At 31.0% G+C, this 15,707-nt stretch overlaps 1 protein-coding gene across 1 annotated transcript in view; it reads right to left on the bottom strand.

Moving 5' to 3' along the window:
• sbm (L-type amino acid transporter sobremesa) overlaps positions 1-15,707 on the bottom strand; it is a 46,345-nt gene extending 30,638 nt beyond the window's left edge. The window contains exon 1 of the mRNA XM_074125467.1: positions 15,568-15,707. Coding sequence (XP_073981568.1) covers positions 15,568-15,592 — 25 coding nt within the window. The 5' untranslated portion in view covers positions 15,593-15,707. The remainder of the gene's footprint in view (positions 1-15,567) is intronic.

Raw genomic sequence — 15,707 nt, 5'->3', positions numbered from 1 at the left:
TTACTTCAACCAAATATTTTTTGAAAATGGTTCCATTAATCCTATTTATTTTCCTCATAAGTGATTAATTTTAGCAGAAACAATTTCATGAACAAATTATTTTCGAGAATATTATTGGTGACAGAGTAACTTGAAAGCATACTTCCGACTTTGAAGGACCACCGTGAGCAGCTAGCATCTCTTTATTTAACTAAATAATTCATGCCTGGCCCAACCGATCTAACTTCTATCATTTCTTCTACATTTCTCTTCAAATATAGAAGTATGTATTACTCTCAAATCTACATTTTCAATAACATCTGTCTTCTACATTTCTATACAGGGAGTTCTTCATAAGAGAAAAATGATTCGTTAAAAGATTTATTCATTAAAAAAAACAACAAAAAGTTGACCCACGGTTCAGGGTAACATGATGCAAAGTTTAGCCAAAGATTGTTTGAGATTTAGCAGACATGAATTAATGATGGGTTTAGAGAACAGAAAATATCTGGCACAATTTCAAGAATAAGTATTTTTCCAACTAAAAACAATTTAATTACTTGAAAGTTACTAATCGTTTAATCATATTGTAAGCTGTATGCACACCTTTTTTTGTTAATTAAGTGAAAAATAACTCCAGAATGGAAACTTACCAAGGTAAGTCTTTACTCCTGTCCTGATATGAGTAAATGAGGGCTTCAAACAGTCTCAGAACTCGCAGTCCTTGCTTACTTCCCATATAAATTGTAGACCACTAAAGTATATTTGTTTCCTAAGTAAAATTGTCTTTTTTTTGGTTTGTAATGGTTAGCATAATGTAGTATATTATATTATTATAGTTCATAGTAATAGAAAATGATCTTATAAATCCAGTTTCCTCTTTACTTCAGCTTGTGCAGGCAACAATAAGTGCATCATTAATTAGTAAGTTTGATTAAATATTGTTTTCGTCGATTGCAATTGATTTTATTGCAGATTTATTTTATATTGATTATATTTTAAGGTGGATTTCAAATTTTTTAAATTTCTACCCATCTTAAAAGGTTTTTTTTAAAGATATACAATGAAGTGTACATTTTTCAATGGGATATTCAATGTACAGATCCTTGTTTTGTCGTACTTTTATTAGTTTTAATTGGTTACAATAATAGAGTGTCTATATTTAATGTAACTATGCATACGAGGAGCGGAAAGTAATTTCAATTAATTGTAATGACACGTTTTATTTTACTGGCGTAAATTAATTTTTAATTAATAAATATTTCTTATTATATTTCATTTCTTTTCCTCCTTAATATTTCAAATTAATAATATTATATAAGTACTATTATAAGGGCAACAATATCTTTAGTTAGACACACATATGTAGGTGTTTCAAAGAGATTTTGCGAAGTAGAAGGAGTGCTCTTTGTCGGCTGAAACAATAGCAAAGAAGGAAATCAAGCATCTTCTTGTGATCCTTAAACTGTTTCAAGAATAAGTGGCTTCTTAGCATACATCTCTTTCGACGAGCTCGATGGTTGGATGTCGAGGAAGGCTTGAAAGAAAGATGTAGATGTTTTTAAGGTCTATTCTCAACTGCTGGTTGGATCCCTTGAATTACACTGTTTTAAAGATAGATATTTACACGACGGTTCCTGCAGACCAATTTGTAGAGATTGTTTATTGCGCTATAGTCAACTTAGTTGATGTTATTTACTCGAATTGCTGTTTGCCTGGTATTCGAATTGTAGGGTACTGTCCCCTCCTGTCAAACGAATATTAATAGCATTCTCAAAGAAGTTTTTGTAAAGGAAATGGATGAAACTTTCAATGAAGCTTTTTGGGACGGTATTGTTGATAGAGCTTTTCAGTTTTAAAATCGAACATAAAGGAAATTTAGCCGGCTTAAACATACAACTTTCCTAAAGGAAAGAAGCCAATAAACAGAATTCATGAGCTTTGGGTTATTTTAAACAGAGTTGTAAAATTGCCTGAACACAAAGGTTATTAAATAAATAAAATTTATAAACTACCATAAAAAAAACTATAAAAAAATTCTCTGTAAAAAATAATAGCAATAATTTAGTATATTTGTAATAGCTAGTTTGGCGTCTTTTAGTTTTACGACTGTTTTTCAAGTTGGCATCAACTAACACACCTAAATCGCGTTTTATCGCTTGGACAGTCATTCAAGCTGGCGTACAACAATCTACTAGTTAACGTTAACAAACTATGTATTTTATTGTTGGCTCTGCACCAAAAACGCGGAAATCGCTTCATGGATATTTTCTTGGATGAAAAATTTATTCTGTTTGCTGGCTACCTTGCAAAGCTACTGGACCAATTGGATGAAAAAAAAAAAATCGTGATAAATGGGCTGGGTTGTGAACAAAAAAAATAATCACCTATCATATATCGCAAGACAGTGCTAGAAACTAGTAATGGAGAAACATTATTAGACAAAGTGCTTCGAATTAAATCCGACTGCGCAGAAAAATAAAAACATTTTTGAACGAGAAAAGTATTTCATTACTAGATCAAGTAACTTGCAGCTTCCCTGTTTTTTTCACTTCAGTTTAGTGCACACACCTTATTACATTAAAAATCCAATGAATTATTTCTTGGAATCTTTTTGTTAGCAGAAAGGTTAAAAGTTTTAAGATTTTATTAAAAAATCAAATATTCAATAAAAAGAAAATCTCAGTTACGTGCAGGTTTGATAATTCGACAAAAAAAAAAGGAATCATTCTCGAAAAAATCTTATAAAATGGGAAAATCCCTTTAAAAAAATCGTCAGTACCCAAGTACTATCGGTTGACTGAAAAGAAATTGTCGGTTTCTGTGTTGGCACCTAATCGAAATAACGAATTTGAACACTGGAATTTGATGCATTAGGTGACGTTTACATAGGTATTAATAAAGAAAACAATATTTATTATCGGCATTGTAATTATATTCAATATTGCAGATTCAAGTTCCGACTTATAGTTGACCGGATATTCAATATTATTGATTCACAATTTCAGGTCATTGTACGTGGGATATAATCAAATCAGCGATACTTTTTTGTAATTTATTTTCTAAGCAATGTTTTTGTGGATAAGCGTAATAATATTTTCCACTTTTTTCAAAACATGGGAAAAATAATTATTTAAAAAAATTAAATGAAAATTGCGTAGGAAACAAACGATGTTTTTGTGATGTTGGGTAACGGGCTTTCGAGCAAGATTCCTGTTATATTTTTAACCTCTTTTCTTCAACAGCAGAAAAAATATATACTTTTTTTTTTTGCAAACTAACCAATCTTTGAACAGGAGAGACTATTAATATCTTTCCTAATATAGGATTTCAGTACACTAGTTAGTTCTAAGAAAAAAAGAAAAACACATTAAATAAACAAACTATTTCTGGAGTTCGTAAATCAATTTATAGCAAATAGCTGTTTCTTTGTAGGAATGTGTCAAATCCGTGCATTTTTTTATTGGGATCCTTCGCCCACAGCTCCCTGAACTAATATTCGCCTTCATATGCTAAAACCGAACAAATAAGTAAGCCCTAGCTTTAATATTTACAAATACAGATCAACATATAAATTAATTGTGCCAAAAAACATTCTATGAAGTTGTTTTCACCGATAATTTATATTTTGAATTACCATCAATGTGGAAAGAGAGTCTGTATTCATGTTCATAGCCTGGCCTCTCTCTCGGACGGTTCAAATTTACCATACCATTGTGATCTTATCTCTTCCGACTCAATGACTCTCTTAAGGTACTCGTTAGAATGTTATAGTTACAGTCAGATTATTCGTGGGACATTTCTGGAAAATTCACTGCCAGCCTCTCTAGTATCCAGTCTGTACAGCTCTAGCTGATTGTGTTTCTCTTAAGGCGGCGCTGTTTCAACTAGTTTACTCGGCGTCCTTCCTGCACAAAACCTCTCTTTTGGCGTAGGGTAGTGATCAGTCTAAGTGTCTAGGGGCAACCCTTCATCTTGAAACTGGGGCGTATGTTGGATACAATTTACTAGGTCGTTGAGCCTTCTCACCATTTCGTTCTGGCCCTTGCAATTTCTTCAAGGACTTTATAAATTTCATTTTTGTTCTTTTATTTCATCTTCTATTTCGTCCAAGTCGTCCTTTTCTTATCACATTTCATATTGTCCAGTCTCTTTTTAACATTTTTTTAAAAAGTGCCATTTGTTCTTCTATTTTCTGAGTTTGGATTCTCCTTCTTTCGGATACCATACAAATGCAGCAAGTACCTAGGTAGTCCATGAGGTTCGGCATACATGGAATTAGAATTTCTTAACACTTTTTAATGTTATTCTTTATTGTTTAAATAAACGAGAATATGCTCTTTATTTTAAAGAAAATTAGGCCAGGCACTTTTGTGTATAGCTTGAAGTTTCTTCGAGGACCGAACAGCACAATTATGGAGCCCTCATGCACATAACACATGCTGCTACTCCAAAAGTTACAAAAACATTTCTTTATGTTCAGTGAGGTCTTAGTACTAGCATAACAGTCTAAAACTCAATTTCCAATATTTGAACGACCGCAATACTTCCTCTTATTTAGAGGAAGATAAAATAAAAGAGCAAACTGAAGTTAGAAAAATACACAGCACATAATAAATGTTTATTACATTATTTAACGAAGGTATTGTAACTTCTAAAAATAAAACCACAATAACATTGAACATTATACATCTATTCTTTGTAGTTAGTTGGCTAGATTTTCTATATTTATTCTATTCTGTAAATAGTTTTCTAACTGAGTGTGAGTGGAAAAGAGGGAAAAAAATTTATTCTTAAATTGAAATATCATCATTGATTTATTTGAAAGAAAGACCGCTTTAGTAATGGTTTTCACATTTCATGTTACTGTTTTTATCTTTTCAATTTAATCTAAAAATTAGCTTAACGTTGATAATTTAATTTTATTAGTTAACATGGAAATACTAATACTATATTGTATTATGATGTATTATGTAAGTCACAGGCAATGTTGTTCAAGGATTTGATTCCCGGTTTGTGAATTTGTGTTGCGTAAGTATACATTCATGAAAAATGCAAATTCTAAAACCAAGTTTTCGGTTTTTTCTACCCAGACAGCTTTAATATTTAACTGCGATTGTACAGAAAAAGTTTAATATTGCCACATTTTCAAAATTTAAATCTAGCCGAAAATACAAATTTTAGAGATTTGTAAAGAGCAAATATACTAACTAACAGTAGACTTTCAGATTATTTATGTGTACTCAAAAAGCTTTTGCAGTTTATTTCCAATTTCTATCAGTCTCAATTTTGTGTTAGTTTACTTCCCCCGAAAAGAATTCGGACGTTGTTTTCACGTAAAACCATAATCTATTAAGAGTAGTTGCTTTCACGATTAAATTAGTGACTGTCGCTCAGACGTTTGAGCCGAAAGAAGCTTTTTGTGTTCACCGCTTGAAGGTCTAATAGGACGAATTTTCATTTTTACGAAGTCTAACCTCTCAAGTTCGTACGAATTCCTTTATTTGAGGAGATTATCTCTTCTGAACTCTTCAAAGATTCTTATCGAAAACATCTATGGCTAAGCTTTCAGGGAGAATATAAGAGAACGTTTCCTTCTCTACAATCTGAACCTGTAAAAATACTTCCCTTATCCTTACAGGTAAATTTTGAGAAGAGGTTTTTGGACCGATCTTGGTGTAAAAAAGCAAAACTCTAGATAATGTAAGCTTGGGCAATGAGCTTTTGCTAGGTTTGAGATCAGTGGAACATCGAGGAGCTGAACCATTTGTCTTAACCATCGGAGCTAGTGGGATAGACTTGTATGTCGCGTCATGGCCCTAACTTACTCTCCAGTTCTAAGCTTTAAAATCCAGAGGTGGTATGGGAGATATCCCATAAACACCCGCGGTGTATGGATGCGCAAGGATCACCAAAGAAGCAATGATCTTCCAGAATTTCATTTTGTTAAACATGTATTTAGATTAAGGGTGCTGCACTACGTATATTGTCAATTTATGGCATGTAACCAAGCGACCAAAAAGAAGTAACCATTCCACTATCACGAAGCAATGGAAAATTTTGAGTGTTTTGTTTTGCAAATGAGCAAATGGTGCTCACAATTCTAGCATTTATAATCTTGTCACGAAGTCATTTGTAAATAAAAAAGATTCATAATATTATTACATAATAAGAGTCAGTAAAGTACAGAAATAATATTACAATCTCTTACTGTAATGAAAATAGCAATAATATTAGTGTTTTAAAATTTATTTATCACAATGCCTCAGTAGTAAATCGCAATTGTGCTTGTCTTCCGTTGTTTTTTAAAAAAGAAGATTTTTATAATTTTCTTTTCTACTTCGATTTTATTCTGGATGAAAAAATCAGCTGAAAATCTTAATTAAAACTGTCCGGTAGGACAGTTGTATAAGGGTTGATCGTCAAAAACTTCACGAAAAAGCTTAACGTTGAAAAACACCCAACTTTAACAATTTTTTTCTCTTTCTAGTTTACACATCTGTTCAACGTATCTTATAACATCTGTTTAATACTAATGCTTCTTGTGTGTCCTTGTTTAGAGCTATTTTTTGCCTAAATTTTGCGAACTTTACTCGATTCAATAAATATTTGCGCACAAGTGTTCATTTAATTCAAATGCGTGAATGTTGAGGATGATTCTTGTTGTTTTGGTTTTATGTTTTTAACTTTCCCACTTTTTAAAATAACTTATTCATTGAAGGGACGTTCTATAAAATTTATTGAAAAAAAAAGAAGTCAAAATGAAATGTAAATCATCACTTTGCTTTGACGAAAAACGTCTTAGCAATATGCCAACCTTATTAACCACACAGTTATTAACTATATTTTTTATTTCTATCCTTTTATTAAAACATAATTTTTGGGGATTTACGTTAAATCTGTCATTGGTTGGAATTTATTACAGAGGGAGACGCAAAGTTAAAGAGAGCAAAGATCTGTAACGGCTCTCGGTGTCTAACAGTTAGATCAGAAATCTCTTCAGACTGAACTTGAAGTTTTATCCCCAAATATGTGATTTACACTTTTAGTTGTAAGAAAAGCTGTAAATTAGAATTGTAATATTACAGTAAAACGAAAGTTTGATCTATCAGATTTTTTGAACACAAATAATTTTATAAAATGTAATATCAGTAAATAAATTATTTGTATATTAGTTGATTTTACGTGCAGTTGAGAGTGGCTCTAAATGCTATTGGCTACCACCTAAAAGTTATCTTGCGGGTTCGTTGGACATTTAGTAACTAACATTCTGCTAACCTACAGTAATGGAATGCATCAAGAGTTATTAGATAGATTTATTTATGTGATAACAATGGCAATTAACAGTTTTATCTAAATGTATAATACATATCAGAAAGTAGGATGGTGCGATGTACTGTCAGCGGTCACTGACTGTTCAGAATAAGTTTAAAACCCTGTTCATGTTTGAGGCCAACAATTTACATGATATTTCCAACCTACTTGGATAGTCAGTATTTTATCTTGATATCTGGGTTAAAAATAGTAAGTAACTGGGACTGGCGGTATTTTTTTCTTTTTTTAAATATATATTAATGATTTAGTTTAGATTTTCTTAAATTAGTCCGTGATTAGTCAATCTAATTAAAATTAAACTTAGAGTGGGCCTAGAAGAAATATTAACAAACTATCAGTACAAAACATCATGTCCAAAAATACTTATTTGGGGATGAAAATTTTCTAGTAAGAGTTTCTTTACTACAATTAGGAATAGTGGTTATCAGAAGAAGAGTAATAAAAGGCTTTTGGTTGAATTAGTAAAATTAGAAAGTAACTCTTCACTCTTGAATGAACTTAGAAAAATATAAAATAATAACTGAATCGCTGTCAAATATGCATGTTTATAATTTAGAAGTTGAGAAATAAAACCATTAAAACAGTTCTTGAAAATCTGGCAACATCAGCAGAGGCAAAGCAATAAACAGTAATATAAAAATATTTTTATGAGTAAAACAGAAAATCTATGTGTCTCAATTAATTTATGCGAAGAACATATAATATAAAATTGAAAATAGATCCAAGAAAAAAGAACAAGGAATGCATAGTTTAATGGTGGTTGTAATTCATTCGATTTGTTGTTACCATTAAACTTCTACATTGCTGAAGGTTGTATCTATTAAACATTTTTTTCTTTTTTTTCAGAAGGAGAAGGAGTTAAATGATCATTGCAGTCAATATGGTACTCAGAGCATTATTAAATGTGTTGTCAGTATAGATATATATCTAATCATAAGAGATTTATTGAGCACCATCTGGTTTGTATGAAATTTTATGCGGGGTTTAGTTAAAAATAACTAATCAGTTCTACTGCTTCCAACCAAAATAAAATTTCTCTCTTATTTCTTCTACTGCAACCACTTTTCTTTAGTATTCTCTCTTATCTGGGTCTCTATAAATAAATGGTGAACTAGAATGAGCTGCAGCCTTCTCTCTTTGATGTACAGGTTAATTCTAAATAAAAAAAATTGCCTTTTAATCGTTATCTTGTTAAATCTTTACTTTTAAAGATATTTAAGTAATATATATGATTAAATCAGAAAGAAAGGAAACTTAAAATTAAAGGAATAAACTGTTTTGAAAATTTCAATTTTTTAAAAAACCCAAATTTCTTTTTATTATTTCTTCACTTCACTTTTCTTTGAATTAGTCTTGCTTTTATCAGCAATATTTTTAAGATTAGCAGATACCGTGCAAAGGATTAGATGCAGTGTTATCTTAACAATCAGTATTGTATTATTGCAGTACATTTTCACTTTCACTTTAATTTACATGTTGCATAATTTATATCTTCATTCATACCTTATTCAGATCTGGTAGCACATAGTTAATAATGGTTAATATATTTTGTTTTAATCTAATAATTTACATCAACTTAGTTCTTCCAAATTAGTTTATTTTACTTAATGAAAAATCAATTAATCTTCATTTCAAAAAAAGTAAATGAACTCTTATTTGACTCGTCATAATTTATGTCTCGGAATATCTATGAACCGATTTCAGTGAGGAAACAAAGAGACAGGAAATAAGTGTGGAATTAAGGAATTAGTCAGGGAGAGCTACGTTAAAATAAGGGCTTCTGCGCAATTTTATTTACATGGTTTCTAACTTTATCTATATTTTCTAAGTACTAGGGACAGAAGTTGTACTCAGAATGCACTAGACTTTAATTCGGAGCTTCTGATATAGAATCCAACAGTATCCCATTAGTTTGCTCTTCTTAGGAGCCTCTTAGAGTTCACACTCTTGTAATAGACAGTGATGTCTGTAACGAGGGAGCCATGACATTAGATGTGGACACGTTTTAATAGTAAAATATAATAAATATCAGAATTCAACAAATGATGTTTCCAAATTTAATTTCAGGAAGTGTGTAAATTACCTAACTTCAACTTGATAAAATTGTGATTGTATTAATTTGCGTTTGAATGAAGGGCCTTAAGTTCATCTCCCAAAAACTTAAACTGCCTAACTTAAAAAAAAAAAAATCAAATCGTTTAAAATGAAGCATCATTAAAGGTGTAACAAAAATAACATGTTCAAAGATAATTAAGTAAAATAAACATGCGCGCGTGTGAGAAACGATTTGAAAATTCTTGATAAACATTTTAGTGAATAAATTCAATAATTGTTGACTACCATTACAACCATACTGTATGGGAACAATTTTAATCGCTCTCAATATTGGGTTGTTTAATTAATCTACTTGAAACAATTTATTTATAATTTAGTAGCTAGACAGATATTGCGTTGTTATTATTTTTATCTTGCTATTTATCATTGAAAATGTTCTTTAGATCTTAAGTTATTACTAATGTAGCACTAATTTTTTGTAATTATAGAAAATAACGCACTTAGAGAAGTTAAATTGATATATGCATTGTTTTACGCACGCATTTAAGTTTTGTCAGTACAAAACGCTGGTGCATTGTTAAATCAGCACGTTCGAAGAAATTTCTTAACAATTCTAATTTTTGTTTTTACTGAATTTGATTGAAAAAATATTGATTTTTCCTTTTTGAGAAGATAGTTTGTACTAAACTTTTCTGTATTATCCTGGAAAAAATATTCTCTTTTGCAAAACTAAAAAATGTAAATAAAATATACTTTTTTCTGGAAGTAAAACTAACAAATCAATCTTGGGATACTTTTTTTACGATCTTATTTTGAATTCTTCCCACAACAATAAGAATTTGATATTATTGGGAATATTATTATTTAAGCAAATGAGATATTATTTGTGAATAATAGATTGAAAGATTTTCAGGCATTTTCACTAACTAATCAATAGAATACAAGAGATTAATTTTATATTCATAAATTAGAAGTTACAACGTAAAGCTACATCATATTGTTGAAAACGTAGCCTAGCTGAATCAAATTTAAAAGAGAACTTTCCTAGAATAAATTTTAATTATTTTTCTTGAGCTTTGCAATTAAATAAATACTTTTTAGATTTGTCTTCCCAATTTTTATTAATACGTTTCCACTGGTGAATTTATTGCGGGTTAAACTGGAGCTTAATAACACAAAAAGAAATATTAAAAAAAGTTTACTATTCAATCAGTAAAATTAAGTTTTACTATTGTCTACTTATTTAAACAGAATTGCTCACTTTCTATGAGAGTAAGGTATCTTTCTTCAATTTTCTACTTCAGCTTACCCACGTTTTCTCCCAAGTTATTTTCTGATCATAAGATCTTTAATTTTCCAAACGATTGATTTTTGATTAGTGTTAGCAAAGCTGTGAAAATATACTTTGCTATAAAGCTTATGCACCAGCTTAAAAATAATTGAAGTTGCTAGTTCCTTCAATTTTTCTTTTCACTTGCAATTTTTATAAAAAATTTAAACAAATTATTTATTTTTGTGAATTGAGAATTAAGAGTTTACTACTTTTCTTTAACCAAGTATACAAAAGTATAATATTTCAGCACATTTTCTGATTCAAATTACATCAAAATACAATTCCGCTTGTTTATCAATGGTCTCTATAAAAAAAGAATTAAAACTTTATCAGATACATGGAATTATTGTAATCATTTAATGTGGCATGCTCTTCGATATTAATGCACACATAAATAGGTGCATGCATAACTTTTTGATGGAGTAAAACAAAAAATAAAATCAATAATCATTTCATCAAGTGATATGCATATTTAATAGAATTTAAGCCATAAAGCAAACTATATCTGATAACGCAAAAATCAATTATGGTTTAGTTAAACAAATATTTTAATACAAAGAAATAATATTGGAATAAACATTTTTTCGTCGAATTATTTCGACAAGTAGTTCTTTACACATCTGAATAAGAAAATAAAGGGAGAATGCACGCCGTGAAAATGCTCCCAGTAGGTGTAAAATAGTCAGGACACCAGAAAGTTTCATCTCTAGGAAAGTATAATGAGAAACTTCTTGCTTTTGTTTAGCAACCAAGTGTGTTGTAGAATGCCAAAAGCTGATAGGGATATCTCTCTGAATACAGTAGAAATAGCTGTGAATTGAAGGAAACAAGTGTGTGACGGATAGAACTAGCTAACTAACATTGTTTTCAATCCAAACATCGAATAGAGAAAACTGACTTAAATTTGGCCCTTTTTTTCTACTTTACTATCTGTTATATCTCAGCATATCTCGAACTTTCCAAATTTCAAACCTTGTATCACAGCTGTGCACAACCTGCGGCCGCCACTACACGAATGCCACTATAAAAGAATGATGAGTAGGGATTGAAAGCTGTACTAAATTGTCAGGCACGTACAGGCGATGGACCATACAAGTTGGCCCCAAAGAATGTGTGAGGATGCGGTTTGTGAGAAGAAGAAGAAGATGATGAGATAGGGCCTACACCTTACATACCAGAATAAACGAGAGAGATTCAAACTGCGGTAGGTAAGTATGACCAAAAAAATTTAGTCATCTTAACTCTAAAGCTAGCTGGAGGCGACTCTAGAGAAGCGATAAAGCACAGAAAAAGAAGCATAGAAATTTAATCATATTCAGAGATGTGTTTTTTTTGCAAGTCTAGAGAGTCTCACATTTTTATTTTAGTAAAATACAAGCACAAAAAAGAACATCGGAATGGAATAAGCTATTGTATTTTTATATTGCGCGAATTGGATATTATTTCTTAACGATTGAGGCATATTTTATTTATGTCATCATGGTAAATATGAATGACAATTATAACCTTGAAGAACCTATTAAACACAATTGAAACTTAATAGTACTTTCTGATTGATTATAATCGTTGGAGAAAGAAAAGTTTAATCAGCGGAAAAGGAAATAGATGATCACTGTCTAAACATTTGAACAGAGTTCATGGTATACTTTATTTGCTTAGAAGGGGAAGCTTCGTTCTTGTTGGCCAGCTGTTTGTGAGCTACTGACCATACTTAACTACCAACAAAGTTTAATGTTGTAAGTGTGGTTCTCACTTATGCCCTCCAAAGTGGATTCTAATTTTAGACTTAATTATACTTCGGCGAATGAAGGGCACTGAGAAATGTTAGCAGGCGTTGGGTCGATATTAGGCACTCTATCCTGCAGCTTGGCTAAATATAATTTTATCCTCTCAAACGCCCTACACCACACCCGGGCTCTGACATTGTAATCATCTAATGAATAAGTTAATTACATTCTCAACTTTAAAATTATAATTCTTTATTATAATCTTTCTCTGAATTCCCCTAACCTCTCTCCCACAAAAAAGGGGGGGTTTAAGATACAGTATAAGCATAAAAGCTGAGGTAACTCAAATACATGATTCATACGGTTCCTAATTGTTTATTCACTCTATCTTCCAGACTATATCCTCTTTATTAACCTCCTGAAAATTGCGGCTCTGCCGTGTTTCTAGAAAATTACCAACTTATATTATCCAACAGACACTTCTTCTCTTTCTCTCAAGACCTTTCTCCCCTCCACCCATTAAATATAATAATAGTTTATTTTGTCAAAAATAATTAATAAGAAAAAGTCGTAATTTGGTTTTCAAATTGAAAGCTGATAGCCTCAAAATTATTGCTAAAACATAATAAGCAGACACCGGGATGAGAAAAAGCTGGAGCTTCAGGAATTTCCGGATTGTTCGAACGATCCATCCCTGTAAGAAGGGCAACAGCCACTGTAAAAGAGATATTGCAGCAAAAGCACTGGAAGCAGAAATATTATAAGAAAGAAAATTGCAACCTGCTGTCGGAATCTCCTACAGTGTGCAAGAAAGCTTAACCACAAGACCATCGCCAACGTTGGAATATTCGTCCGAAGCAAGCTGCTTCAGGTCAAAAGATGGAGCAACTTGCAAGAAGTTCTGAAACAAAATTTACTCTCCTAACTGCCAAGAAGAATGCTGTTCACGCATTAAAAGACACTGTATACGACTATTTTGCAGACACATGTTTTCAAGAGCCGATACAGCTATCTGTCCTTTGTGGCCTAAGTGATATATATGGCGTTGAGTAGAGATATCCAGGTAGGTGACTCTGTACGGAATGAACTTCAAATTGATCCGCCCGGCTCCATTTAATATTAACAAGTGCAGGCGTTAAAGAAAGCAAATCTTTCAATAAGTGTTTAAACTGTAAATTATAAGATTTGAAACTGTATTAGAAGAACTTAAATCCCAGTTTCGGCTGTTCATTACTGAGGTCAGATCTTTCACAGCCCAGTCTATCCTAAAATAACTAAAAAGACAAACGTATCCGCTGAATTATCTTTTTTAAACTAGGACTTGTAGTATTAACTACGTTACTCCTTAAAGCTCACTTGGACTTGAACTTATCTTTTTTATCACCGACTTTACTCTGGACTAACTTAAAACTTATAAATTCTTCCTCAAATGTCCTCAGATTTTAAACGAGTTTTTTTTAGTACGTTTAACGCAACCAGACACCACAAACGTTTTCACATTTCATTTCACTTTACTCGTGGTTATTTTGTGATTATTTTTCAGCAAATTGTGACCAGAAAATTTTGTTACATAATTGCGCAAAAAAAGTGATTTAAGTGCTTTACAGATGACTCTCTTAAAACCTATTACATACAAGTGACCTAACTAATTTTTTGTGGACCGTCTATTTAAAATAAAGAAATTAATAAAGTCAAAGAGTAAACAAAAGTTTGTAAAAAGCACTTTTTCTTATTTAGGGCACTTAATAATTATATTTTTTGTGAAAGTTAAAAATCGAAAAAAGTGGTGACAAGGAAAGGAAATACAAAATAATAATTATAATAATATAAGTAATATGTAATAAGTAACAGATAATTTATAAAACCGATTTGGTAATTACAAAAAATATTACGAACCAATTATATTGAAACAATGAGTTTCTGATAAGAATTGTATGCACTTAATTGTGAGTTCTGATAGTTTATTTTTTATTTTAAGATATGAAGGTTCCAAGAATACTTATTCCTTTTTTTTTTACCAAAGTTGATATGATTTATCAATTAAAATAATGAAATCACCATAAAAAAAACACTTCAAAATTCAGTTGCAAAAGGAAAAAAGAAAAATTATTGTAAACTACATTTAAGAAAGAAACGATAACGCCTACAACTTTCTATTATTGCAATTCTGTTCGCTGTAACTTGAACATTCTTTTTTTTACTTGCATTTTTCTTTAAAATTCTTTGTGAAATTCTAAATTGAAAAAAATCTGGCCACCAAAAGAGCTTGTTTATTAATTTTTTAAATTCGATTTTATTAAATAGAGTTTTCCAATTAATTCTAAAAGACTGCATTATATTTAGCACCTCTTGATAAATAATGTTTATTCGAAACATTTTTTCTGCCAATTTAGAGGGACCCTTGGGGATAGTTCGGGTGTTATAAGGCTTTTTATTACTGATAACATTGAGTTTAAGGGGTTTCCATGGCGTGTCTCCTTCTCCCAAAAGTTCCATCTCAATATGGTGAAAATCCTAAATAAGTAAAGCTAAATAATTAAAAAACAAAAAACTTAAATAGAATAAAAAGTTTAAGATTGAATTCATCTTTACAGAAAGAGAAGGTCGTGTGAGTGGTCAGACGAGATTTTTCTCCTTTGAACCTAAAGAACATAGTGTTTTGCAAGTATTGTTTGAATCCAACAAAATTTGACAGTAATTGAGCATAACCTTGTTTTTAATGGTCTAGATTACGTGTTACTACTAACTAATTACAACATTCATTCATGAATCGGCCTGCAAAACATTAAACACTAACTATTTAATGAACTTCACAATCTTTAATGATAATTAAATATGGCTTAGCTTTTGTTAAATTGGTTCCAAGTAATCTTGTAACTTGAAAATAGACTGATAAAATAGACAATGTATACTAAAAGGTAGTATTGTTGACAATGAGACTTGTTCTCTTATTCTAATTCACTGATAACTGTGATAGTACTCTACTCCTCCAATCGATTTGCAATGCCAGGGTCACCTCTTTCATTTCCTACTTTTATTATAGAAATATTAAAGTACAAGGATTTTGTTATTAAATCATTGAATATTATTAGTTAAAATAGATAATAGTCATGATGTGGTAGTAAAGTGTTGCTATACCTGTGGGACATTCATGTTGAAACATATCTCGCAATGTTGGGGGCAAGTTGCTACGACCATGACACTTGGAGCACTGCTGCCCCAGTCGGAGGCGGCCACCACAGACTACGTGCCACCACCACCCTCTTCTCTACATTCAT

The sequence above is a fragment of the Rhodnius prolixus genome, unplaced genomic scaffold (genome assembly GCF_049639745.1).
Source record: "Rhodnius prolixus isolate KJV_2025 unplaced genomic scaffold, Rpr scaffold_3, whole genome shotgun sequence".
Lineage (NCBI taxonomy): Eukaryota > Metazoa > Arthropoda > Insecta > Hemiptera > Reduviidae > Rhodnius > Rhodnius prolixus.
This window is presented reverse-complemented; position numbering and strand designations above follow the sequence as displayed.